This window comes from Saccopteryx leptura, chromosome 7 (genome assembly GCF_036850995.1).
Source record: "Saccopteryx leptura isolate mSacLep1 chromosome 7, mSacLep1_pri_phased_curated, whole genome shotgun sequence".
Lineage (NCBI taxonomy): Eukaryota > Metazoa > Chordata > Mammalia > Chiroptera > Emballonuridae > Saccopteryx > Saccopteryx leptura.
Window position 1 is genome coordinate 45,278,866 of NC_089509.1, and position 25,488 is coordinate 45,304,353.

A 25,488-nucleotide genomic window follows, 5' to 3' on the forward strand; every position below is an offset into this window, starting at 1 on the left:
AATTTTAAGAGGGTCAGGGGCATGTCTCTTTTGCCTCACTCTTTGCTTCAAGTCACAAACATATTTAAGTGTCCACCATCCTAAAAGTGTTTATTCAACCTATCTCCCCCACCCTCAGACCACTACCTTTCCTCTCTCTTTTTCTTTCCCACAAAACTTAAGAGGCTTACTCACCTTCTGTTCATGTTTTAGTCCATTATATCACAGCTTCTAGTTTGTTTAAACTGCTCTATTAAAGGTCAGCAGCAATTTCCTAACTGCCCATGCCTTTTCTACTTCCTCTCCCTGAGGTATCTGTGCTGAAGAACACTCCCGTATCATTTGTCTTCTATGACACCTTCCTGTCTTTGTTCTCTGCCTGGCTAACTTCTGAAAGCGGGTTCCTAGCGACACATTAGCTCTCCCTCTTTCTTCAAATATATACCCCTTACGTGGGATAACATTTGTTGAAGTCACTTTTGAATCATCTTGGACTCTTCCTTCCCCTTTCGCCTCTTGGAAATGGTATCCTTTTCTTTCCATATATAAAGTTCACTAGCCCATACATACCTGGGTTTAAGCAGATACCCCATTTTTGATCATATTCATAATTTAAGGTGGTTGCACACCATGGCCCACTGTGATCTTCATCAAGGATGCACTCATGATGCCAGGTCCCAGCAAATAAGAATGGAAATTCACAAGGTCTCCCGTAGGAGTTCCCATTTATGGTATATGTCTCTGTGGGGGTGGGGGTATAGAGGAAAGGAGAGTTAGTAACTAAATAATCAGCTTCAGTTAACTAATTCCTAAAACTGCTTTGAAAGAAAGGTCATTGTATTCACTTATGAGAACATAGTATTTGGGTGGGCTGCACAGAATGGGAATTCAGAGCTCAAATGCCGACTGCTTAGGTCTGGACTTGAATGTTGGCTTCCCTACTGACCAATTGTGTGGCTTTGGACAAGCTCCCCAACCTCTATTAGCTTTAGCCTCTGCATTTGCAAGTTAGGAATTATAGTACCTAGCTCACAGGTTTGTTCATGAGGATTCAATGAGATGATCCTTGTAAACTACATTTATTGTGACATGATGAAGAGCTAAAAGACCAGGGCTTGATCAGGTAAGGATCAGTTGACTATTATGGTTGGCAGATAATTTCACCAGAGGGGTGCCCTGCCTGAAATTAAACATACACTCTATTCTCTTTTCTTTAGTAAGAGTGGGGCCAAAAAAACACCTTGGAGTCACTTGAAGGAGGGTGTAGACCAGGGGTCGGGAAGCTTTTTGGTTGAGAGAGCCATGAACGCCACATATTTTAAAATGTAATTCCGTGAGAACCATACAATGACCCATGTATGCTATGCATTATCCAATAAAAATTTGGTGTTGTCCCGGAGGACAGCTGTGATTGGCTCTAGCCACCCGCAACCATGAACATGAGCGGTAGGAAATGAATGGATTGTAATACACGAGAATGTTTTATATTTTTAACATTATTATTTTTTTTTATTAAAGATTTGTCTGCGAGCCAGATGCAGCCATCAAAAGAGCTACATCTGGCTCGTAGACCATAGGTTCCCGACCCTAGTAGACTTTGGAACCAATTGTGGAGTTAGATGGACAAACAGCCCCATTCTTTAGATTGGTGGTAGAATTGGAGCTTTGGGTTTTGAGGAAGTGAGAGGAAGGCTGCTGGATCTCTGAGTGGAATTTTGGAGAGGGGCAGGAGAAGGTAATTCAGGGAACGAAAGAAGAACCAGCTTCGGCTAGGCAGTCATAGGACCAGCTGGTGACCGGCGAGACTAGCTTTTCTCATTTTAATAATTTTCCCTGGTACATGCATGAAGAGGAACTGAAAAATTATTCTAACCTCAAATATGTCTGGAAATACTAGAGGAATTGCTCAATACGTACGTTGATGACCGATTTCTTGGAAAGGTATTTTTATAGAACGGCAGACCTATAACTACTTAAGTCACCTTTTACCACATCTGTGACTTGTTGCAAACTATGGTGATTACCAGCTTAAATAATGGCTACTAGGTAAAGCATAGGAATCATATCTTATCACCCTTTATCAGGCTATCAGTCTTCCTCAGAATGTCTCATACGTTTGCCTAAAAGTGCACTTACGATAGTATTTGATTCCACATCCTTTATTATTCTCAAATCTCCATTTAACTGAAGCATGAGATAATTTAACAGTTTACAATGTATTAAACAGCAATACAGCAAAAGGTAGGAATAATTTAGATGTTTTCATTTGCAAAAAATCTTTTAAGGAACATTGGTTTTGTTCTCCTCTGACATATAAAATGGTTTTAAACACGATACTTCTGTTAAAGAGCAATTTGTCCTTGTCCTAACATATTTTAATGATCCTGCTTATTACCTAAGTTTTGTTTTTAACTAAACTCTTAATAGCTCAGGACCAATTTCTCTTCCCATATTACAACATTTAACAGGCGAGTCCCAGAGCACAATGACTGTTACTTATAGAACCGTCAGCTCTTTTTTTCCCTAACTTCTTGTGTTTCTTATACAAAGTGCCTTCACATACATTTCTTTCACTTGCTTTTTACCATAAGTCTTGAAGGTCAGTAGGGCAAGTATTATCCTTGTTTGTGAAATCCCTATTTTGCAGAGTAGTTAAGCGAATCACTCAGTCACTCAGCTGTGACAGGAATTGGCTCTTTGATTAGAGTCCTTGATATATAAGGACAGCTTGTGGTATCAATGGCTGCCTTCTCAGGTTTCAAGTTATGTTTCATACCTCCAAGCTGGGCTCCCATTAAAAAGCTCTCCTATTCATGATATGCTTTGCAGGATGATAGCATCTAACAACCACCATAACAGAGGTGGAAGTTATGCTAACTATTCTCTGAGAGTTTTGTTCTCACACATTTCTTTGCTGCTGCTGGAACCCTGAAATCCTAAGAGTTTCTCTAGAGAAACAGGCTTTCCTGAAAAGAATCTTTCCTTAATGTGTACAGTTACAGGGCTAGCAGCCTTTAAAAAGATGAGGTACTTACACGGAAAACATATAAGTCTTTTTGGTAATATTAGACAAAATATCTTCAATGTTTAACAAAGTTGATGGCTTCTATGAGCTGCTCAAAATTCAGAAAGCTCTGCAGCCACAATTCACTAAAAGACTATTTCCTCTGCATAATTCACCAAGTGTTCAAAATTTTAAGAATGCTAGTAAGGCCAAGATATCTTAATGATATAACTGCATATCTGGATGCTAGTCAAAGCAGTTTTTTTCGTAGAATGTATACAACTAAAGTTTTCTCTGATGAACATGACTCACACAGGATGAGGGCTGAGGAAAGAGGCAACCCAAGACATAATGACAAACAAGTGTTCTTATATTAGAAATAAAAAAATTTATACAGCAAAAACCAAAAGAGAAATAAAGTAGCTATATTTGAGAAACATGATCTTGGTTTAGAGCTGTAGCTTTGCTGTAACAAGCTTGGTGACTTTGGACTTTATTTTGTTGTTTTCTTATCTCTCTATATATAGTTAGATAAGAAAAAGGGGCAGGGAGCAATATGGGGAACCTGAGAGAGCTGTCCTAGAGAAAGTCCCTAACTTAAGTCAGCAGTCTCTAACCTAGGGACAGGAAAGAACTACGTCAATTTAAAAGAGTAAAATTGGCCCTGGCCAGGTGGCTTGTTGGCTGGAGCATTGTCCTGATATACCAAAGTTGTGGTTTCAATCCCTCCCTGGTCAGGGCACAGACAAGAATCAACCAATGAATGCCTGAATGGGTAGAACAGTAAATCAGTCTCTCTCTCCTTCCCTCTCTTTCTCTTTCTAAAAATCAGTAAATAAAAAAAATAAATAAATAAAAGTAAAATTGCCAGGATTTAATACTTGATTATGTTTGAATTGTGGGAGAGGAAATCAGGACAACTTGAGGGTGACCTACAGATTTCTGACATGTGCAACTTGAATGGCACCAGTCACCTGGACAGGAACGAAAAAGAGGACGCAGGTTTGGCCTGAACCTTTGTGCAATTTAAAACTTGAAGTATGTGTTGACAAATCAGAATTCAATGTGCCTTTTCTTAGACATTTCTAAATTTCTTATTTCAAAATTTAGTGTTCTAAATATCACATTTGGTAAGGTCAAGAAACCTTATGCCTGTTTGACTCTCTCTGCGGTGGTGCCCGAGATGGGCTCTTAACCTTTTTGGGGGCCACGGATGACTTTGGTAGCAGTGTGAAGCACACAGGCCACCTTCTCAGAAGAAGATATAAATGCATAAGATAAAACACATAGGATTACAAAGAAAACCAGTTATATTGATGGAGACATTTCGGGGACTGAAGGCACTTAAAATTACAACTATATACCTCAAAAGAATTAGGGGCAAGAGTCAGAAAGAGCCCCCGCTAAGAAAACGATCCTTTCTGATCCTTAAACAAATACAATAAAACAAGTCAAATCCAGTCCAAAAACCATGCTTGGTTTCATGTTTTCTCTGAAGTTGCCAAGTTGGAGAAAGGCTTTACAGTACAAAACTTAAACCTGTCATTTAGGTGGTATCCAGAAGGCAATTGCTTCTTACGGTTAGGAGGAAGCTGGCTAGGAGAAACAGGCCTGGTCAACTATGCAAGGGTTGGGATTGAAGAATAGGCCACCCCTCCCCTTCTCTACTGCTTCCCCATCGCAGAAGAGCCAGGCACCTCAGAGGCAGTGGCATCTTCACTAGGAAACAGAAAGGCTGTCCCCAGAACAAAAACTTATGCGGATAAGGGGAAGCATGGGAAGCTAAATGGTGATTAAGTGAACTTTAAGAGAAGAGGGATAAACACCTCTGTACAGCTTCGTAAATTTACAAAGAGCAAAGGTGAGACAATAATGAAGACATAAGAGAATTAAATGGATATCTCAATATTTGATGTAATTTAGAGCAACATAATCAACAAAGATTTGCTTTGGGTGATAGCTATTTACATTCACAGGTTTAAAAAATAAATCTACTCATTCTTCTTAAACTTGAAAATGCCTTAGGTCCAGTTTCTAGACTCAAAACAAAGTTCTCAATCAAATCCCAAAAAGGCAATAATCATATACTCATTTTTGAAAGTAACAAAAAAAGTCCACTCTTAAAATGCTGAATTGTCAATATAAACATCAAAGTGTAATAGCCACACCAAATATAAAAGTAAGTAAATAAACCCACATACGGCTCTTAAACTTTTCCACTATATCAAAATCTGCAGATAAGAAGAAACAGATTTCCTTTTTCTTACTTCTTTTGTAACTTAGAATAGGTTTGACTTTACTACATCATTTGACTTTTATTCTATATGAAGGATTTCCTGTTACTCTGACTTTCCTTTGCTCTGGAGTTCAGGATGTAATCATAGGAAGTATGTAGACATATGCTCAGGTATCAGCAAGATTTTCAATCCCAGGGTACTACACAATTGCTGGGCAACCTCTGACAAGGCATGTACCTCTCTGAGCCTTGCCAGTAATGGGACAAACAGCACCCACCTCAGCAGGATAGATCAGAGTTACTGCCCAGTTCCTGGAACTGAAGGCTAGCTCACTGCCCTTACTAGTGTACAACTTTGTGGTCAGTTGTGCATGTTTAATGTCACATTTACCAAACACAATAGCAAATGAGTCAAAGACCCTCTCCAATGCTCACCATGGTAAGGCTCGTCACAGAGACTTTCCCCTGAGCCTCCTTTCTTCCAGACATCAGATGAATTTGTACTTGCGATGGTGAGCCCACCCTTCAGAGCCAGCCTGAACTGGGCAGCTCCGTAGAGAGAGTGGCGCTCACACTTCCACCACATCATGGCACTGGAGTCACAGCTGAACATCCTCAAGGAATCCGTGGGCTTGGTGATATCTAGGCCAAGGCACTTCTGGGATTGCAAATGAAAGAGCCGATGCTGGGACACCCACTTCCACAACATGCCCTCGGTTTGGTCACAATCCTCGGCAACTATCCAGCCTTGCAGTGGCTTGATGCACTTGCCCGTGTTTTCGTTGACGATAGTGAACGGATCATTACCTGAATTAGAACAAACAGTCAAAGAAGACATTTCAGGGTTCTGAATTATGTGGCTAATGTGCCTTGGTCTCTGCTTGCTGGGGAGAGTCTGCACACCATGGGATGGTTCCTACCCTCTAAGCCAGGGGTCCCCAAACTTTTTACACAGGGGGCCAGTTCACTGTCCCTCAGACCGTTGGAGGGCCAGACTATAAAAAAAACTATGAACAAATCCCTATGCACACTGCACATACCTTATTTTAAAGTAAAAAAACAAAACGGGAACAAATACAATATTTAAAATAAAGAACAAGTAAATATAAATCAACAAACTGACCAGTATTTCAATGGGAACTATGCTCCTCTCACTGACCACCAATGAAAGAGGTGCCCCTTCCGGAAGTGCGGCGGGGGCCGGATAAATGGCCTCAGGGGGCCGCATGAGGCCCCCGGGTGGTAGTTTGGGGACCCCTGCTCCAAGCTGTACAAACTGTAATGTACTATACAAGGTAGAGGACAGTAGTGGCCAGAGGCAGTGCAGTGTGGGGGAAGAGCCTGGGCTCCGGAGCCCATCTGCCTGGGTTCAGAGTCTGCCTCTGCTACTTGTTAGCCGTGTGATCGGGGAAAGTTATTCCACTGCTGCCCCTCAGTCTCTCCCTTTGTAAAACAGCACTTCATACAGGAGATGTGAGGATAAAATGAGCTCATATGTGCAGAGCACTGAGAATAGTAAGCATATTTGTTGTTATTGTTTATCTTTTTTTTTTTTTCGTATTTTTTTTTTCTGAAGCTGGAAACAGGGAGAGACAGTCAGACAGATTCCCGCATGCGCCCGACTGGGATCCACCCGGCACGCCCACCAGGGGACGATGCTCTGCCCACCAGGGGACGATGCTCTGCCCCTCCGGGGCGTAGCTCCGCTGCGACCAGAGCCACCCCAGCGCCTGGGGCAGAGGCCAAGGAGCCATCCCCAGCGCCCGGGCCATCTTTGCTCCAATGGAGCCTCGGCTGCGGGAGGGGAAGAGAGAGACAGAGAGGAAGGAGGGGGGGTGGAGAAGCAAATGGGTGCCTCTCCTATGTGCCCTGGCCGGGAATCAAACCCGGGTCCCCCGCATGCCAGGCCGATGCTCCACCGCTGAGCCAACCAGCCAGGGCCGTTATTGTTTATCTTAACAACATAAAGAAACTCCTTAGTTTTCACCTCTTTTAGACAGGTTGTTTACAGTCAATGAAAAATATCCTGAGTCTATTCAGGCCCACCGTTCTATGTTATTTACACTTTACTATGGCAGGGTAATCATTACATGATATGACTGTGTCTGGGAGGAAATGGGGACTCCTGTGGGTTGAGAGGAAATGGAGGTCTGAGTTCTGAGGACAAGGGGGAATCAGAGGCCACCTCCACCATAGCACCTCCGGGGAGGAGACAGGAAACCACTGGGGAGGGGCTGAGGGTAGGAGGCCTACTGTGTGGATCACCCAGGGAACCCAAACCTCAGCTCCGGCAGTCACCTGAGCCACAGGATTGAAGATCCAACAGGTGTGGACAATGGAAAACTCAGGAGTAATCGGAGTGAGCTGAAGGCTAAAGGGAGGATCCTCCCAAATGGCCACCCACCTGACAGTTTCGTGTGAGCTAGGGAGACCTCAGTAATGACAGAAACTGAAGTTCTGTTAACCTGGTGAAACAGGACCTCACAATAAAATTCAACTTGATATTAGGAAAATAAAGTAATGCCTTGTTTCTTGCACACCTAAGGTTGTGGAGAAAGATTCACATGTGTTGCAACAAACTATAACTGAACAATGTGGTCAGTGCTTTTAAAAGAAAACTTTTTTGAAGTCATAGCACAGAACTCCATGTTGATGACAGTAAAGCTGAAATAGCTCAGCGCATCTTGAATAATCATTATCAGTGAACCGAAGTATTCAGCAGAAGGACCTATAAGACTTTAGTTCCCAAAAGACACTTTCATTTTGATGCCACTTTCACAATCACTGGCTTTGCTAACATGAAATACCTATTCTAATAATAATTCACAGGCTTTCAGAGTTAAATATTTTCATACAAAGACTTGGGGGGAAATTTGACTATGTAAATAATAACTATAAAATTAAGTCCAATTGCAGTTTGAAACTTGGACAGAACTTGTTTTAAATAGCAGCAGCAGTGACAAGAGATACAATACGAACAACACAATCCTTTAAAACTTTAAGTTATTTCTACTTTCAAATCTGTATTTCAGGCCCTGGCCGGTTGGCTCAGTGGTAGAGTGTCGGCCTGGTGTGCAGGAGTCCCGGGTTCGATTCCCGGCCAGGGCACACAGGAGAGGCGCCCATCTGCTTCTCCACCCCTCCCCCTCTCCTTCCTCTCTGTCTCTCTCTTCCCCTCCCGCAGCCAAGGCTCCATTGGAGCAATGATGGCCGGGGCGCTGAGGATGGCTCTGTGGCCTCTGCCTCAGGCACTAGAATGGCTCTGGTTGCGGCAGAGCGATGCCCCAAGATGGGCAGAGCATCGCCCTGGGGTGGGCATGCCAGGTGGATCCCGGTCGAGCCCATATGGGAGTCTGTCTGACTGCCTCCCCGTTTCCAACTTCAGAGAGTACAAAACAACAACAACAACAACAACAAACAAACAAATCTGTATTTCAAAATATAAGATGAAAGTAGTGGAACATAAGCTATCAAAACCACTTCCAATTCTAATATTTTATGCTTCCACAAGATAAGAGTTTTCCTAGTCTTGCAGGTTTTACTGATCTTCGTTAAATTCACTGCATATTGTTTCTTTTAAAAAGATTATTGGCCTGACCAGGCGGTGACGCAGTGGATAGAGCATCGGACTGGGATGTGGAGGACCCAGGTTCGAGGCCCCGAGGTTGCCAGTTTGAGTGCGGGCTCATCTAGTTTGAGCAAAGCTCACCAGCTTGAGCACAAGGTCACTGGCTCGAGCAAGGGATCACTCGGTCTGCTGTAGCCCCACGGTCAAAGCACATATGAGAAGCAATCAATAAACAACTAAGGAGCCACAACAAAGAATTGATGTTTCTCATCTCTCTCTTTTCCTGTCTGTCTGTCCCTCTCTCTGACTCTCTCTGTCTCTGTCACACACACACACAAATTATTGAATTTATTGGGGTAATGTTAGTTAAAAATTATGTAGATTTTAAGTGTACAATTCTATAATACATAATCAGTATATTGTATTGAGTGTTCACCATCCAAAATCAAGTGTCACCATTTATACCCCTTTTACTCTTTTCACCACATTATCTATGTCTATAAGGTTTGATTTGTTTATTTTTATTAATCCCTTCACTTTTTCATGCAGCCCTCAACCCCCTGCCCTCTAACCGCTGTCAGTCTGTTTTTCTGTCTCTATGAATCTGTTTCTATTTTATTTATTTTATTCATTAGATCCCACATCTAAGTGAAATCATGTATCTGTCTCTCTCTGACTGGCTTATTTAACTTAGCATAATACTTGCCAAGTCCATCCATGGTGTTGTAAAAGGTAAGATTTCCTTCTTTTTTATGGCTGAGTAATATTCTGTTATATAAAAACATACAACAGCTTTTTTATCCACTCATCTACTGATGGGCACTTGGGTTGCTTTCAAATCTTGGCTATTATAAATAACACTGCAGTGAACATATGGGTGTACAGTGCATATTGCTCTGAACAGATGTCCACAATGTTATTATGTCATACTGATGCTAGCAGAATTTTAGGTCATTCTAATCCCATTTGTATTGAGCATGTGAACTTAGCTAACAATACTGCTTTATAAATACTCTTTGGAAAAGAAAAAATATGTACCATTTACTGTTTTATTTCTGGGATTCTTGGGGACTTGACAAGCTTGTAGGAACTCTGAAAGACCACAGGAGATATGTGTAACAGCAAGGAGTAGTTATGTTAAAGAGGAGTGGCCAAGCTTCTTACCTAATTGCAACACCTATGTTTCTAGTTACTTGTCTCATTCTAAGTCTGTCTTTTACCCTAGTATGAACATCAATGTTTGACACCTATACTGGGTCACTTAGCATAGGAATTAATTATTGATATGATTTAAGGAACCTTGTTATTAGCTTTGTACAAAACATATAAGGTGGGGACAGTCTCGTTTTCTTGTGATGTTTCTCCACATCTGTTCATCCAGTGACTGTATTGGAATGGGAGGTTAAAGAATGGGAAGGACTGAGAAGTGTGAAAATAATTTCTTATCTAGAAAATTTGTTAAATAAGGGTAAATAAAATATTTCAGAAATGCATTACAATTTGAAAAGGTAATTTATAGAGCAACTTATAAAACAAATTCTTTATTAATAAGTTTATATTGCATCTTTTTCACTTAACAATTTAATTCTGGTCCTAAATGAAATTTTAATGTTTACCTCCAAATATAATATTGGGACAAGTCTAAAAGGAAGAGGTTGATAAAAGGAAGCCTCATCACCCTTAGTATTATCATAAACTGAAAACGAATTTTTGGTATTTCTACATCTATCAAAGAAAAACTATTTCTTATTGTCTGATTATTAAGTAATTCCTATCTTACAAGCCCTAGACCAAAGAGCTTTGCACATTCCAAAGAGAAGCTGGACATCAACACTTTATATGCACAGACAAATAGAGAGGGAGATGGTTGGGAAGGCCAAAAGGATGAAGACTGCAGCACTTTTCATTTCAGAACTTTCACAACCCACACTGTTGAGCATTTTGTGGAGTCACTACCGTATGTGCCGAGTGTGCAGCGCAGGAGGAGACAACGAGAAGTCTGGGTTTGCCGGTTCAAAAACCAGTCCTAAGTGATGGCTGGGCCCATTGCAGTCTAATGGGAGCCAGAGAGTCATAGGGTTCATATCGAGTGGTATGGGCTGGCGAGAGCCTCCGAAGTTCCTGAAAGATTGGTTTACTTCAAGAAGTTAGCTCTCCAAAAAGAAACAATGAAGGGGAAAAAAAGTTAGCTCTCCAATGAAGCAAACAAGTAAACTAAGCACCTGGCATTTCCCCAAGAACGCAGAGGTACTCCTCCAGCATCTGGGTAACCAAGACCGTCCGCACAAACGTAGCCATGTACATGTACGACAGGCATGCCATTACCAGCATCATGAAGCTGACAGACTGCCAGAGAAGCTCCCCAAATGGCTGGGGTTTCAAAATTCCAGTGCTCTCAAGAATAGGTCCACAAGTCTGGTGAGGGTGTGAGAAGCCAGCCAGAGCAGCTGCGAAGGTGGAGGAAGGGCGCAGGAAAACAAATATGAGGACCTAGTGCAGGAAGAATATAGAGTTAACTCCTTGCTCTTTGCTTTGGGTTGATGAGAAAGGCCAGGGATTGTGGAGACCCCCCAAACTAAGGAAATCTTGAATATGTGGGGAGACAAAATAGACGGGGCTGCAATAGATGGAGATGGAACTGAAGAGTTAGTGTGTTTGACTGTGGGTTCGTTGCTGCAGTAAAAATTTTCTCCCTGGAAAAAAATTTTTTTTTTCTCCCTGGATTGTGGGGCAGGCAGAATGTAATTCTCACTGCAATCAATCAGACTTGACTGGTTTCCAACACAGAAGTCAAAGAAGAAAGGAGAAGTGTGAATCAGAGCAGGGTCCTTGATATAGATAGCCTGATGCTACTGACACTCGGAGAAACCTCTTCCCAACACACTCTGAAAACAGTCTGACCCAGATAGTAACTTAGTTTAGCTGCAAAGAAAACAAGAGCCACAAGCGATGTGACCTTTTTCAAAAATTCCCTGGACCATCTTTTACTACCTCATACAGAAGAGTTAACAGAAGTGGTAGGTGGGAATCACCCTCTGATTGCACATTGCTCATTGCGCTAAGAAACAAAGTGTCCAGTACAACTTCGTCAAGGCAAAAAGAGAAAGTAAAAGCAAACTCCGGTGGCTGTCAAGGGGGATGGTAGGGCTGGCACTACAGCATCAGATCAGCGAAGGGCTCCGTTTCTGATTCTGCTTCTTCAGTGAGAGGCAGGAAATCTTCGGGCAGGCGACCTACCCTCCAACGTGGGGACCGTGGGGGTTGTTACGAGCTGATAAGCCAAATAGAAGAAAGGGTCGCTGCTCAAGGCACTGGGAGGACATCATAAAAGTCATAGTCATGACCACTTTAAGAGATACGGTTTAGCCTGACGTCCCTTTTAACGTGCATCGCGGGCACAGTGAAGTCGGGGAATCGTTACTCATCCTTGGCGCTGTGGGTGGAAAGCCCCTTTAGACACTAAGTGGCAACGTGACCAAGGGCTGACGGAGGAGCGAGCCCGGCGGGATGGGACGCGAGGGGCCCTGAGAAGCCCTATACTCCAGGGAAGCAAGTTAGAGGAGAGAGGACGAGGAAGCGGAGCGAGAGAGGCCCCAGAGAAGACAGTGCGCGTCCCCGTCCCTGGGCGCCTAGCCCTCTGCCACAGCGAGGCCTGCCCTCCCACGCCCCACCCTGCCTGGCTCCACCGCCCCCCCGAGGGCAATGGAGCGCCTCCCCAGCACTCTCCTTCGGGTCACTTGTCCGGCTCCAGAGCCCCTAGCACAGCAGAGATGACGTGCCCTGGAGCTCAGCCGTCACCCAAACCGAGGGAGGTCGGCAGACCGGACAGCGCCGAGGCCCCCGCCGGCTGGTGGGCGGACGCACCCGCGGTTACCTGAGGGCTCCGCCAGCTCGAAGCACTGCAGCAACAGCACGAGGAGCTCCGCCGCGCGGCGAGGGCTCGCCCAGCGCGTCCTCATCCTCAGCCGGCTCCAGCAGTCCAACTGGGTCCTCGGGCGCACACAGTACCCAAACCTCCGGGTGCGCCCAACCTGCCCCACCAGTGCCTTTGCCCTTTGGCTCCCGGGGCGCGGGCGGCCCGCCCCCGCCGCCCTCAGCCAATCAGATCACCATGCCGTGGGTCCCAGGGCCGGGCCGAGAGGGGCGGGGGCGATGAGACCGGGGAAGGTGACGCACTAGTTGCTCCGCGCACCTGTGACTGGCGGGATCCGCGAGGGGCGGGAAGTTAGCGTCCGGCGAGCGAGCTGAGCCCCGCGCAGGCTACCGGGCTTGCGGGTCCTCGGTCGCGTCTCCACATCAGTCAAGTCCAGGAGACAAGGCACTTGCTGGGCCTTGGTACCTCCTGGTGAGTGGATTCGGTCACGCACTCATAAACTAATTACTAAAGAAAAAGGGGCCCTGACCTCTTCTTCTTTAGTAACTAATTTATTTGTGCCATGAGATGAAAATAGTTGTATTTAGTCAGGGGCACTGACCTTAGTAATTAGTGTGTGTTTGTGCCATGAAAAAAAAAAAAAAGGTTGAAAATCACTGGTTTAGGACATTGTTCTTTGCCCAAAACACCTCTGTCGGGGATAGCTTCTTCATTGCACGGCTGGGTTGGAAAGGCATCCACATCCTCTCGTACCTCAAACGGGGAAGTGTGCATTTGTCGTGGTCAAGCCGAATAATTCAGTTGTCTTGCATATTTTGATAGAGCAAACTAAGGTTAGGTAATGCACGCTGTAGTTGACCCCAAAGTTAAAGAATTGAAAGCAAGAGCTCCAGAACTGAAAAGAACGACTTAGGCTTTACAACCATTTGGCCTTTGCAAGTAAGCACTTAAAAAAATAATAATTTAATCAAAACAGTAATAGCTAATAATTATCCATTAGAAATGTGAATGTCTGTACCCAAAACAGGCAACTGTGAGAGTAGGGTTTATACTCTATATGTGGGAGCTGCTGCCATTATAAATAAGGTGACCTAAGTTGTCTGGATATGAAGGTCTTATATTTTTTAAATCCTGTATTTCCTGAGCACCTGGTGTATACTCAGGATGGCTTTCATCCCTGTCCAGCAAAAGTGAATTTTTCCATGAAGAGATGAACACCCAGGTCGTCTTTCCCGATTCCACCTGTCAAGGCTTTGCTGATGGCTCCCAACCTGCCTTGGCTCTGTCCTCCCTCCAGTTCCTTACCTTTCAGTTAGGTAGATACATTGAGCACTTGGCATCACAAGAACTGGGGTCCCTCCCAGGATAAGATATAAAGACACCACCCCTGCCCTCTTAAGCTTACTGAGAACTGGGGAAGACCGAGGCACACACACAGCAACTCAGGGCAGAATGAATGGGGGGAGACTAGACAAAGCTTCAAAGAAGGCAGCATCTCAACTGGGCCTTGAGGAATGGTAATGGGTAGGAGTCTGACCAGTCACAGCTGGTGGGATAAGGTAGTAAACGCAGTGTCTGAAGATAGTCAAGACTCCTTTGTGGCTGCTTTCCAGGGAGCGTGTCTGTGTGCATATTGAAAGTAGTTGTGGCCGTCAAAGCAGAAATGACAGCAGAAACATGAGTTCTGGCTGTATTTTGAAGTAGCTTGAATATGATGTAAAGACTTTGATTTGATTCTCTAGGGAGTGGGCCGTGGAAAGTTCTGAGCGAGAGACCCTGCTACTGCTCTGATTCCTCCACATCTGTGGTGGCTGGCCTTTCTGATCCTGCCCAGCTTGGAGCTCCTTGAGGGCAGCAGACTCCTCCTTATTATCGTGTCCTGCACACTGAGCACCAGGCCTTCCCCTGAGTAAGTTCTCAACAAATATTACTTAATTAATGAATTCTTAGAACCTCTGCCTTAGCTTAAGGCCATACATATGAGCACCTGCTTTCATTGTATTGCAATAGTTTCTCCATTGACCTCACTATACATAATTGTCATCGTTTCAGGCAAAGAAACCCTTCTAGACACTTTTTGGAATGTGGCACCTTTATTTGACTCAAATTCTTTCAGGGCTACTTGTTTATAGAAGAGTTTCTGAAGAGTTCAGGTAAATCTAAACCCCTGAACTTGTATGCAGTGTTGTAAATGCACTTGTTAAAAAAGATAATGTTGCCTATTATTATTATTATTTAAAATAAGAACAAACTTTTAACTATACAAACTGGGCAAATGGGAGAAAGATGCCTTCCTGATATGTGTGTTCCTGGGAAGAAGCAGGAGTGGATGTATGGGAGGAAGGCAGACGTCTGAGGTAGCAGTGATTCTGCGTGTGGTGTGCAAGCTGAGGAGAGGGAGCTGGGTGGTGGGAGGCGACCTTATGGAGTCCATGACTATTGCAGGGCTCAGCAGGATAAAAGAACTGTGAGTTTGAGTTTCAGGAGGTGATGGTGGCAGAGCCACCTTGTGTCTTAGGACATCAGGCTCCTAGTTCTCCAGCTGAGGCTGGGCTTGTGGTGTCCCTGCGTCGTGGTGAGCTACAGACATGGGAGGCTCATGGAGGGTGGAGGTCAGGCCAGGGTGAGTGTCCTCCTCTGGACACTGTTGCACCAGGAGCAGAGACTCAGGCCTGGGCACAGAGGAAAGGACCACTCTGTTTCTCCAATGGATTTTAAGGTAGATGGTCTTTGCTCTGGGCTCTGCCTCCTTTTCTTGGTGTCCAGGGTATCAAACAGGAGTGATCCATCAAACTTCCTTTTACTTTTCTTGCATTGGCTGAGAGCCCTCAGCATGATCTCTTTGGCACAGGGTTCAGGGTGCTCTTGGGTGGGTGGACACCTGTAGAAGCTCCCGCTGTGCTCAGGAGGAGTACTTTTCATGGTCAGCAGGCTCCGAGGTGGGTCTGAGTTTCAGGAGGTAGTGGTGGCAGGGCCTTGACTCTTAGGATAACGGTGGCCAGCATTCCAAAGCCAATGCTTCATGATACTATTCTGATTGCCAAAAACATCCAGCCTTGTGAGGGTCTGACAAGGTGGCTGGCTGAGAAAGCACCTCCAAGCTTAGGGCATCACTGCCCTCCAAAGTCTGGCACAGTCCCAGCTGGGCAGTATGGTGGGCCAGAGTTGGGTCTAGACCCAGCACTTAGGGTAGGTATAGAAGACTCAGCACTGTTCCCTGCCCCATTGGTGTTGAGCAAGCCTGCACAGTGGGAAGGGGCGCACCCGAGCCAGGACCGGAAGCGTGGCATTGACTGTGTACCTGCCCTGGCAGCTTGCCCGTGATCACCATGCAGTGGAGTCTGGGGCATCTAGGGGTGTCCAAGGGCAGTTCAGCTCCCAGATGTTCCTGTTGTTTGGAGATTTGAATGAGGTAGGGCTAGGCTGACCATTGGTATTGGGGCTCAAAGACAGCATGTGAGGTGTTGGCATATGGGGTCCCTTTGTGCACGGGGTCCTACATGTGCCAGGTCAGTGCCTAGCACACCAGAGACTCATGAAGGCCTCCTGCTCTCTGAGGCCAGGGGAACTTCTAGCTTCCCACTGCTGGCCCCAGGGCAGAGGGGCAAAGGAGTATCTTGACACAGACTTGTTTTTTTGTTTGTTTGTTTGTTTTGTTTGTTTGTTTTTAGAGAGAGAGAAGAGGGGGGAACAGGACAGACAGACAGGAAGGGAGAAAAGTGAGAAGCATCAATTCTTTGTTGCAGCACCTTACTTGCTCATTGATTGCTCTCCCATATGTGCCTTGACGAGGGGGTGGGGGGAAGTTACAGCAAAGCCACTGACCCCTGGCTTGAGCCAGTGACCTTGGGCTCAAGACAGCAACCATGGGGTCATGTCTGTTATCCCATGCTCAAGCCAGTGACCCTGCGCTCAAGCTGGTGAGCCTGTACTCAAGCCGGATGAGCCCGTGCTTCAAGCCAGTGACCTCGGGGTTTCGAGCCTGGGTCCTCAGCGTCCCAGGTTGGCACCCTGTCCACTGCACCACCACCTAGGACGCTGACTTTTTTTTTTCTTTTCCTTCTTCTCCTCCTCCTTTTCCTCTTCTCCTCCTTCTCCCTCTCCCTCCCCCTTTTGACCTCCCCCTCAAGCCCTCCCCTTCTTCCTCCTTCTTCTTTCATCTTAAAATCATTTTATAGGCCCTGGATGGTTGGCTCACCAGTAGAGTGTTGGCCAGGCGTGTGAAGTCCTGGATTCGATTCCTGATCAGGGCACACAGGAGAAGCAACCATCTGCTTCTCCACCCCTCCCCTTCCTCCCTTCCCTTCTCTTCCCTTCCCTTCCCTTCCCTTCCCTTCCCTTCCCTTCCCTTCCCTTCCCTTCCCTTCCCTTCCCCTCCCCTCCCCTTCTCTCTCTCTCTCTCTCTCTCTCTTCCTCTCCTGCAGCCATGGTTTGGGGAGCAAGTTGGCCCCGGGCTCTGAGGGGGACTCCATGGCTTCGCCTCAAGTGCTAAAATAGCTTGGTTTCCAAGCAACGAAGTAGTGGCCCCAGATAAGCAGAGCATCTCTGGGTAGGGGGCTTGTCAGGTGGATCTCGGTTGAGGTACATGCAGGAGTCTGTCTGTCTGCCTCCGTGCTTCTCATTTAATTAAAAAAATAATTTTATATTTTTCAATTCTAGTTGACATACAATATTATATTAGTTTCAGGTGTACACTTCAATGATTAGACATTATATAATTATCATGCAATCATCCCGATAAATCTTGCACCTGACACAATACAAAATTATTAGATAATTATTGACGATATTTCCTATACTATTCTATACTATTCTATAACTACCAATTTGTACTATTTAATCCCTTCACCTTTTTCACCACATTCCCTTACCCCCTCCCATTTGGCAATCATCAACATGTTCTCTTAATCTATGAGTCTGTTTCTGTTCTGCTAATTTATTCTCTTTTTCAGATTCAACTGTCAATAGATATATATTTGTTGCCACTTTATTGTTCATGTTTTTAATCTTGTAAAAAAATTGTTTATCTTCTTGAAGAAGACCCTTTAACATTTTTTTGTAATACTGGTTTGTGGTGATAAACACTTTTAGCTTTTTGTTCTCTGGAAAGCTCTTTATCTGTCTTCAATTCCAAATGATAGCTTTGCTGGGTAGAGTAACCTTGGTTGTTCCTTGCTTTTCATCACTTTTGAGTGTTTTTTACCGCTCCCTTTGACCAGCAAAGTTTCTGTTGAGAAATCAGCTGACAGTCTTATTGGTGTTCCCTTGTAGGTAACTAACTGCTTTTCTCTTGCTGCTTTTAAGATTCTCTCTTTGTCTTTTTTTTTTTTTTTTGTATTTTTCTGAAGCTGGAAACGGGGAGAGACAGTCAGACAGACTCCCGCATGCGCCCGACCAGGATCCACCTGGCACGCCCACCAGGGGCAACGCTCTGCCCACCAGGGGGCAATGCTCTGCCCCTCCAGGGCATTGCTCTATCGCTACCAGAGCCACTCTAGCACCTGGGGCAGAGGCCAAAGAGCCATCCCCAGCGCCCGGGCCATCTTTGCTCCAATGGAACCTCGCTGCGGGAGGGGAAGAGAGAGACAGAGAGGAAGGAGAGGGGGAGGGGTGGAGAAGCAGATGGGCGCTTTTCCTGTGTGCCCTGGCCGGGAATCGAACCCGGGACTTCTGCACGCCAGGCCATTGCTCTACTACTGAGCCAACCGGCCAGGGCCCTCTCTTTGTCTTTAAACCTTTGGCATTTAATTATGATGTGTCCTGGTGTGGGCCTCTTTGAGTTCATCTTGTTTGGGACTCTCTGAGCTTTCTGGGCTTGTATGTCTATTTCCTTCACCAGGTTCGAGAAGTTTCCTGTCTTTATTTTTTCAAATAGGTTTTCAATTTCTTGCTCTCTTTTCTCCTTCTGGCACCCCCATGATGCAAATGTTGGTATACTTGAACTTGTGCCAGAGGCTCCTTAAACTATCTTCATTTTTTAAAAGTTCTCTTTTCTTTCTTTTTTTCTTTCATTTTTTTTTTGTAAGAGAGAGAGACATAGAGAGAGGGACAGATAGGGATAGACAGACAGGAAGGGAGAGAGATGAGAAGCATCAATTCTTCGATGCAGCACTTTATTTGTTCATTGATTGCTTTCTTATATGTCTTGACTGGGGGACTTCAGCTGAGCCAGTGATCCCTTGCTTAAGCCAGTGACCTATGGGTTCAAGCCAGTGACCATGGGGTCATGTCTCTAATCCCAGGTTCATTCAAGCCAGCAACCCTGCACTCAAGCTGGTGAGCCTGCACTCAAGTTGGTGAACCTGCACTCAAGTTGCATGAGCCCGCACTCAAAGCAGCAACCTTGGGGTTTCAAATCTGGGTCCTCTGGGTCCCAGACCGATGCTTAGCACTGTGCAATCACCTTGTCAGGTGAATTCTTTTTTTCCCCTGCTGTTCTGACTGGGTGCTTTTTGCTTCCTTATATTCCAAATCACTGATTTTGCCTTTCAGCTTCATCTACTCTACCATTGGTTCCCTGTAAATTATTCTTAATTTCAGTTAGTGTATCCTTCATTTCTGACTTTTTTTTAATGCTATTGAAGTTCTCATCTAAGTTTATCTACTTTTCCCCTAAGTTCATTGAGCAGCCTTATAACCAGTGCTTTGAACTCTGCATCTAGTAGATTGCTTATATCCATTTTGTTTAGTTCCTTTTCTGGAGTTTTGTTTTGTTCTTTCATTTGGGACATATATTATTGTCTCATCATTTTGGCAACCTTCCTGTTTGTTTCTATGTAGTAAGTAAAGATGCTATATCTTCTGGGCTTGGTTGAGTGGCCTAATGTAGTGAAGTGTCCTGTTGGGTTCAGTGGCACAGCCTCCCCATTCACAGCTGAGCACTCCAGGTGTGCCCCTCCCCTGTGAGCTGTGTACACCCTTTGGTTGTAGTTGAGCCTTGATTATTGTTGGCCTATCAGTGGGAAGGATTATTTACCCCCGGGCCAGTCAGCTGCAGAACTGACTGTGGCCATTGACCACCATGGAGGATCAGCTGTGCAGGAGCTCACCCCATGGAGCAGGTCTTATTTCAGTGGGTCTCTGATGCCTACTAAATCCACCCCTTGAGCATATCCATTGAGGAAGTGGTTGGTTGGTGCTTCAAAATGGTTTGAAGCTGTTCACTGAGTGCCCAGGTTCTGGGGACTCCCAGGAGGTCAGCCACCCCCTCTGTTCTGCCGAGGTCACCTAATATGAGTTACAAAGTGATCTGTAGATAGCTGCTATTTGGGCTGGGTTTGGAGATGCCCAGGAGAAGCCAAGCTGTGAACCAAGATTGGCTGCCCCTAGTGCAGACCTGGGGCCATTTAGTAAGAGGTAAGAATAGGGCATGTTGAGGCCAGATGCTGCTTGTTTGAGAGATTTTAGGAAAATCTAAATCATGAGCCAGAAAAAGCCATTCATATGGAAAAGCCACTGGAAACAGCTTGGGTGCACCCAAAAGTTGTTGGGGTGAGGTTTCAGGAAATCACCAGGGTGGGGTGAACAGTGATAGCCAGGTTGATGGAGACTCAGGTATGGAGACTGCCTGCCTGCCTGCCGGCTGTGTGGGGGAAGAGCTTAGAAAAGGAACAGTGGCCTCTGCCAGCACTTTGGTTTGGGCGCAAGCTACCTCTGCAGCTTTTGTCTTGGTGCCAGATACTTCAGTTCCATCCTGTATGTCCCTGGAGCCTTTTGAGCTGCTGCATCAGTGCTCAGAGGGAGTGAGTCTGTGATATTCTGTGCACAGGCCCTGCAAGAGGAACTCCCTGAAACTCCAGCAGCCCTCCGTCTCACTCAGTCTCAATACCCACTGGTTTTCCAGCCAGAAATTATAGGGACTTCCTTTCCTGGCACTGGAACTTTGGGTTGGGGGGCCTGGTGTAGGGCTGAGACCCCTTGCTTCTTAGGGGGACCTTCACAGCTGAGCTATCCCTCCTGATTTTTATCCACCACAGGTAGGTGTGAGACGAGCCTGTGCTATGTCTCTGCCCTTCCTACCACTCTCAATGTGGCTTCTTATTTATATCTTTAGTTGTAGAACTCTCATTCAGCTGGGTTTTCAGGTGGTTCTAAATGATGGTTATTCTGTAGCTCAGTTGTAATTTTGATGTGGTTGTGAGGATTCACGCTCCACATTCACCTATACCAGTACCACTATAGGTATAGTGTGGGATGAGGTCTGCAGTTTTTATTTTATGAGGAGAAGAAGCCCATGGTACAAAAAGAAACTCCATTTAAGAGAAAGCAAGCTCCTTTGTGATCTGACCCTTTATCTTTAACCCTTTGAGTAGAATGAACGTTCATGTACGTCCTCGTGCCTCCTGACCATCCAGAGTATGATCGTACATTAAAAAGAGGCAAATGTATGTTCTTCTTGTTTCCGTAAATTGGTTATCAAGCACACATGATTTTAAGTTAATAAAACTGTAACTGGAGCTAATTTCATTTTTTGAAAGAAACTCACTCCCGGGGGTCAGTAAGCATGAGTAAAACTCACTACTCAGAGGGTTAATTATCTTCCTGTGGCACTCCTTCATTCCAGCAACCTGTTTAAATCTGTCTTGCCTTTTCTTATCTCTGCCCAGTTATTTGTATTCTCTTGATACCATCCCCAGAATGCCTCTTTCTCCCACCCCTTGTCTTAGTTCCACCTTCCTAGGTGAGGCTTTGCTCAAATCTCACATTTTCTAGGAAATGTTTCTAAGAAGGATCCTAACTCTTGGGGATTTCAAACAGCTGTATAATATTGTATATTCTATGGACTTGATATTTAACGTGTTTCCGCCTGCTGCCATATATATATATATATATATATATATATATATATATATATATATATATATATATATAGTCACAATAGAAAGCAGTGTATCTTACAGGTTTCACCTTGAATGTCACTTCCTCAAGGAAATCTTTCCTGACTCTGCAGTATAGGTGAGCTTTATCTGTGAAGGTTGCCAGTGCATCACACAATTTGTCTTGAAAGCATTCAGGAGCACTGGATTAAATAATTATATGCTTGCTCATTTGTTGAATGTCTGTCTCCCTCCGCTGGCTGCAGGGCCCTTGAATGTGGTGACTATGTCTGTTTTAATCATTTCTATATTCCCAGGCCCAGGCCCATGATCTGCTGGATGAATGAATAAATAAATACATGATAAATGCTTCATGAATAGTACAGAGAATAGGAGGTTGAGGCATTTAAGAGAGGGAAAAATCAGCTATAGTGGGAGGCAAGGTCATTAGGCACTGGGCTGAATGTCCTTGGATCCGTAACATTCAATCAATAAAGGCGATGGGGAGGACACTCCGACCTTAGGCAATGATGTGAGCCAAATAACAGACTCCTGCCACCCTTCGGGTGCCAGGCCATTGTGCTGAGCATTTCCCACGTGCTCTCCTCTCTAACGATCATCCTATGAAGGTGCTACTGTTATTCTCATTTTATAAACACAGACAAGAAAGATAGCTTGGCCAAGGTATAGCCATAAGTGAAGATAGCAAAATGAAAATTTAACTTACAGAATCTGCATGAATATGTGAGAGTGTTACTATCTCAGTTACAATTAGGGAGAGGGTAAAATGAACTGTCAGGACCTCTAAAGTCATGTTTTTATTTATTAAATATATCTTCTCTAAAACAGAACGGCTATACTTGCAGGCATCTTCCTGATCATGGGTACTTTACTCCCCACACAGAAGAAACCATTCCTCTGAATTGTTTGGTATTTCTTTCTTTACAGTTTTCCCATATATGATTAATTCCTTAAATAGTATATATAACTATGCATATTTTGGAATTTTATGTAAATGAAATCATTTCAAGTTGTTTTTTGCTACTTACCTTTGGAGCTCCACATTATGCCTATGACATTCATTTGTAATTAGCATGTGTTATAGTTCATTTATTTATACATGGTTATACGAATAAAGGCTCTTTTTGGTAGACATTTGGGTAGGTTCCAGCTGGTAGTTTGCTGTCCTTAGCAATGCCTCTATGACCATCTTGTTTATGTCTCCTGGAGCACATTGCTAGATGTTTCTGAGGGCAACTGTTCCAATTTACATTCCCAGCACTATGGACAATCATTCGCACTGCTGAGCAATTTCATCAACACTTGGCATTTTAAAGTTTTGGTGTGGGGTAAAATGGTATCTCATTTTGGTTTAGAATTGCATTCCCTGATCACTAATGAGGTTGAACCTGTTCTTCAATGTTTATTGGTTATTTGTAGTTCCTTTTCCAATTCCTGTACGGGCTATTTGCTTCTTTTCTCTTATATTCATTCCCTGCCCTTCCTTGCTTTGAATCCCATGGGCAGACTGTATTTCTCAGGCTTCCTCACCTATTGCCTTCTGATTAGGTTCAGCCAGTGGGAATTCCTGGCAGGAGATGGCGGTTTGGGAAGGAAAGAACCCAACGTGCTTCTCTCTTCTCTGCTGTGGGAATAGGTCAGTCAGTGGCTGTGTCTCTTCTGTGGATCCAGCTCTTGCCTGGAAGCTTCACCCTTTGTGGTTCAGTTCTCATCAGGCAACTCCGGCCATGTTTCCAGCTCCTTCTGAATGGTTTCTTTGCCAAGGTTCTAGCTCCCACACGGTAGCCCTGACTGTTGTTCAGATAACACCATCTCTTCTCTGTCTCTCAAGCCCCATGGGAAGGTAGTAGCTTCTTGTAGTTGTTTCATTCTGGGTAGCCTCATTAGGACTTATTTTTAGCATTTACACCTGTGTAACTAGTTTTTTTCCTATATTAAATTCCTCTTATTTATCTAGCATGGGTTTAGTTCTTTCTACTGGAGCTGATGATACTGAATCAACATACATATATATATATATATATGTAAAATATATATCCTAAAAAAACTGTACCTGAGAAAGCATCCAAAATTAAAATATGAACAGGAAAAACTATAAATGGAGTTACGTTCAGCTGCATGGGGAGCTGTGGTCTAAGAAGAGCCACCTTGGGATTCATTTAAACTGCAGTTTTGATGATGCCCACAGATGGTCCGAAGTGCAGTAAGAAGTACCCAGGAGGCCCAGGCAATGGCTTGGTCAAAGAATAAATTTTAAACATTTCTTATTACTCTGATAATAGAGATCTACATTTATCCCTGGTCATAACTAAACTAATGAATATTATAGTCATGGACATAGATCCCAAAAGGCAAATATAGGGTTGTAATTCATCTACTTAAATAACAAAAAACAAAATTAAACAACTCAGTCCTGGCCAGTTGGCCCAGTGGTAGAGTGTTGGCCTGGTGTATGGATGTCCCAGGTTTGATTCCTGGTCAGGGCACACAGGAAAAGTGACCATGTGCTTCTCCACCCCTCCCTCACTCCCTTCTCTTTATCTCTCTCCTCCTCTCCTGTAGCCATGGCTAGGTTGGAGCAAGTTGGCTCCTGCACTGAAGATGGCTTCGTGACCTCACCTCAGATACTAAATAGCTCGGTTGCCAAGCAACAGAACAGTGGTCCCAGATGGGCAGAGCATTGCCAGGTAGGGGGCTTTCCAGGTGGATCCCAGTCTGAGCACATGCAGGAGTTTGTCACTCTGCCTCCCCGCTTCTCATTTAAGAAAAAAAAATTAAGCAGGTCATTTTGTTAAACTGAACTTCCTCCATGGACTTTTTTCCTTTTAAAAATTATTTATTTTAGAAGTTAAGCCTACCAGGTTGTGGCACAGTGGATAGAGCATCGACCTGGGATGTTGAGGACCCAGGTTCATAACCCTGAGGTTGTTGGCTTGAGCGCAGGCTCACCAGCTTGAGCACAGGGTCGCTGGCTTGAGTGTGGGATCATACACATGACCCCATGGTCACTGTCTTGAGCCCAAAGGTTGTTGACTTGAAGCCCAAGATCAGTGGCTTGAGCAAGGGGTCACTGGCCCTGCTGGAGCCCCCCAGTCAAGGCATATATGTTTTTTCCATCACTTTTCACCAGTAATCAATATCTGATCTGTCTTGTTTCACCTTCACTCAAACCCACTGTCTACTTCTCACAGATTATTTTAATGCCAATCTCAGACATCAAATATTTCACTGTAAATATGTTAAAAGATAAAACCTCATGAAAGATTAACCACAGTACAGGGGTGGGCAAAAGTAAGGTTTACAGTTGTGAGTACACAAAACACAGAATTTATCTACTCTTATATTATTATTTATTAATTATTGCATTGTTTTCCATATGAACAACTGTAAACCTACTTTTGCCAAATCCTGTACATTATCTCACCTGAAAACATTACAGTAATTCCTTAATACTCTTAAATATTTAAATTTGATATGCACATTTCCCCAATTTTCTTATAAATGCTTTGCAGTGTGTTTGAGTCAGAATCCAAATAAGGTTTTTACATTGACACTGGTTAACATTTCTCTGAAGTATCTTTTAATCTCTAGGCACCCTGTCTGTGTATTCTTCCTCCTTTGCAACTGAGAAAAAGATGGATGATTTGTGGAATTTCTTACAGTCTGGATTTTGCATCACTGTTGTATAACAGATTCCATTATCCCTTAAAATCCTATAAATCACTAGAGGCTTTATGAGGTTCAAATTCAATTTGTTCTTGACAGAACTGTTTCGTATATGTTATGTTCTTCTGTAAGGAGGCACATATGTAATATTTTTTTCTTGTTCTTTGGTGATATTATTAGCCATTTATTATCATTACATGAATCCTTTAGTTCATTAAAAATAAGAAAACAGAGATAACTCTAATTCCATCATTTTTTCTTCATTTACTGCTGGATGTTTATATGGAGAGGAACTTTTCCATTATTAACTATTTGGTTACCCAC

At 44.1% G+C, this 25,488-nt stretch overlaps 1 protein-coding gene across 3 annotated transcripts in view; it reads right to left on the bottom strand.

Moving 5' to 3' along the window:
• LY75 (lymphocyte antigen 75) overlaps positions 1-12,853 on the bottom strand; it is a 154,402-nt gene extending 141,549 nt beyond the window's left edge. For 2 of the 3 annotated variants that reach the window (XM_066346476.1, XM_066346477.1), the window contains exons 1-3: positions 12,662-12,853; positions 5,655-6,026; positions 550-720 (exon numbers count right to left, since the gene is read on the bottom strand). In XM_066346476.1, coding sequence (XP_066202573.1) covers positions 550-720; positions 5,655-6,026; positions 12,662-12,746 — 628 coding nt within the window. In that variant the 5' untranslated portion in view covers positions 12,747-12,853. The remainder of the gene's footprint in view (positions 1-549; positions 721-5,654; positions 6,027-12,661) is intronic. The other variant, XM_066346475.1, reaches the window with a different exon arrangement.
• Positions 12,854-25,488: the final 12,635 nt, after the last annotated feature.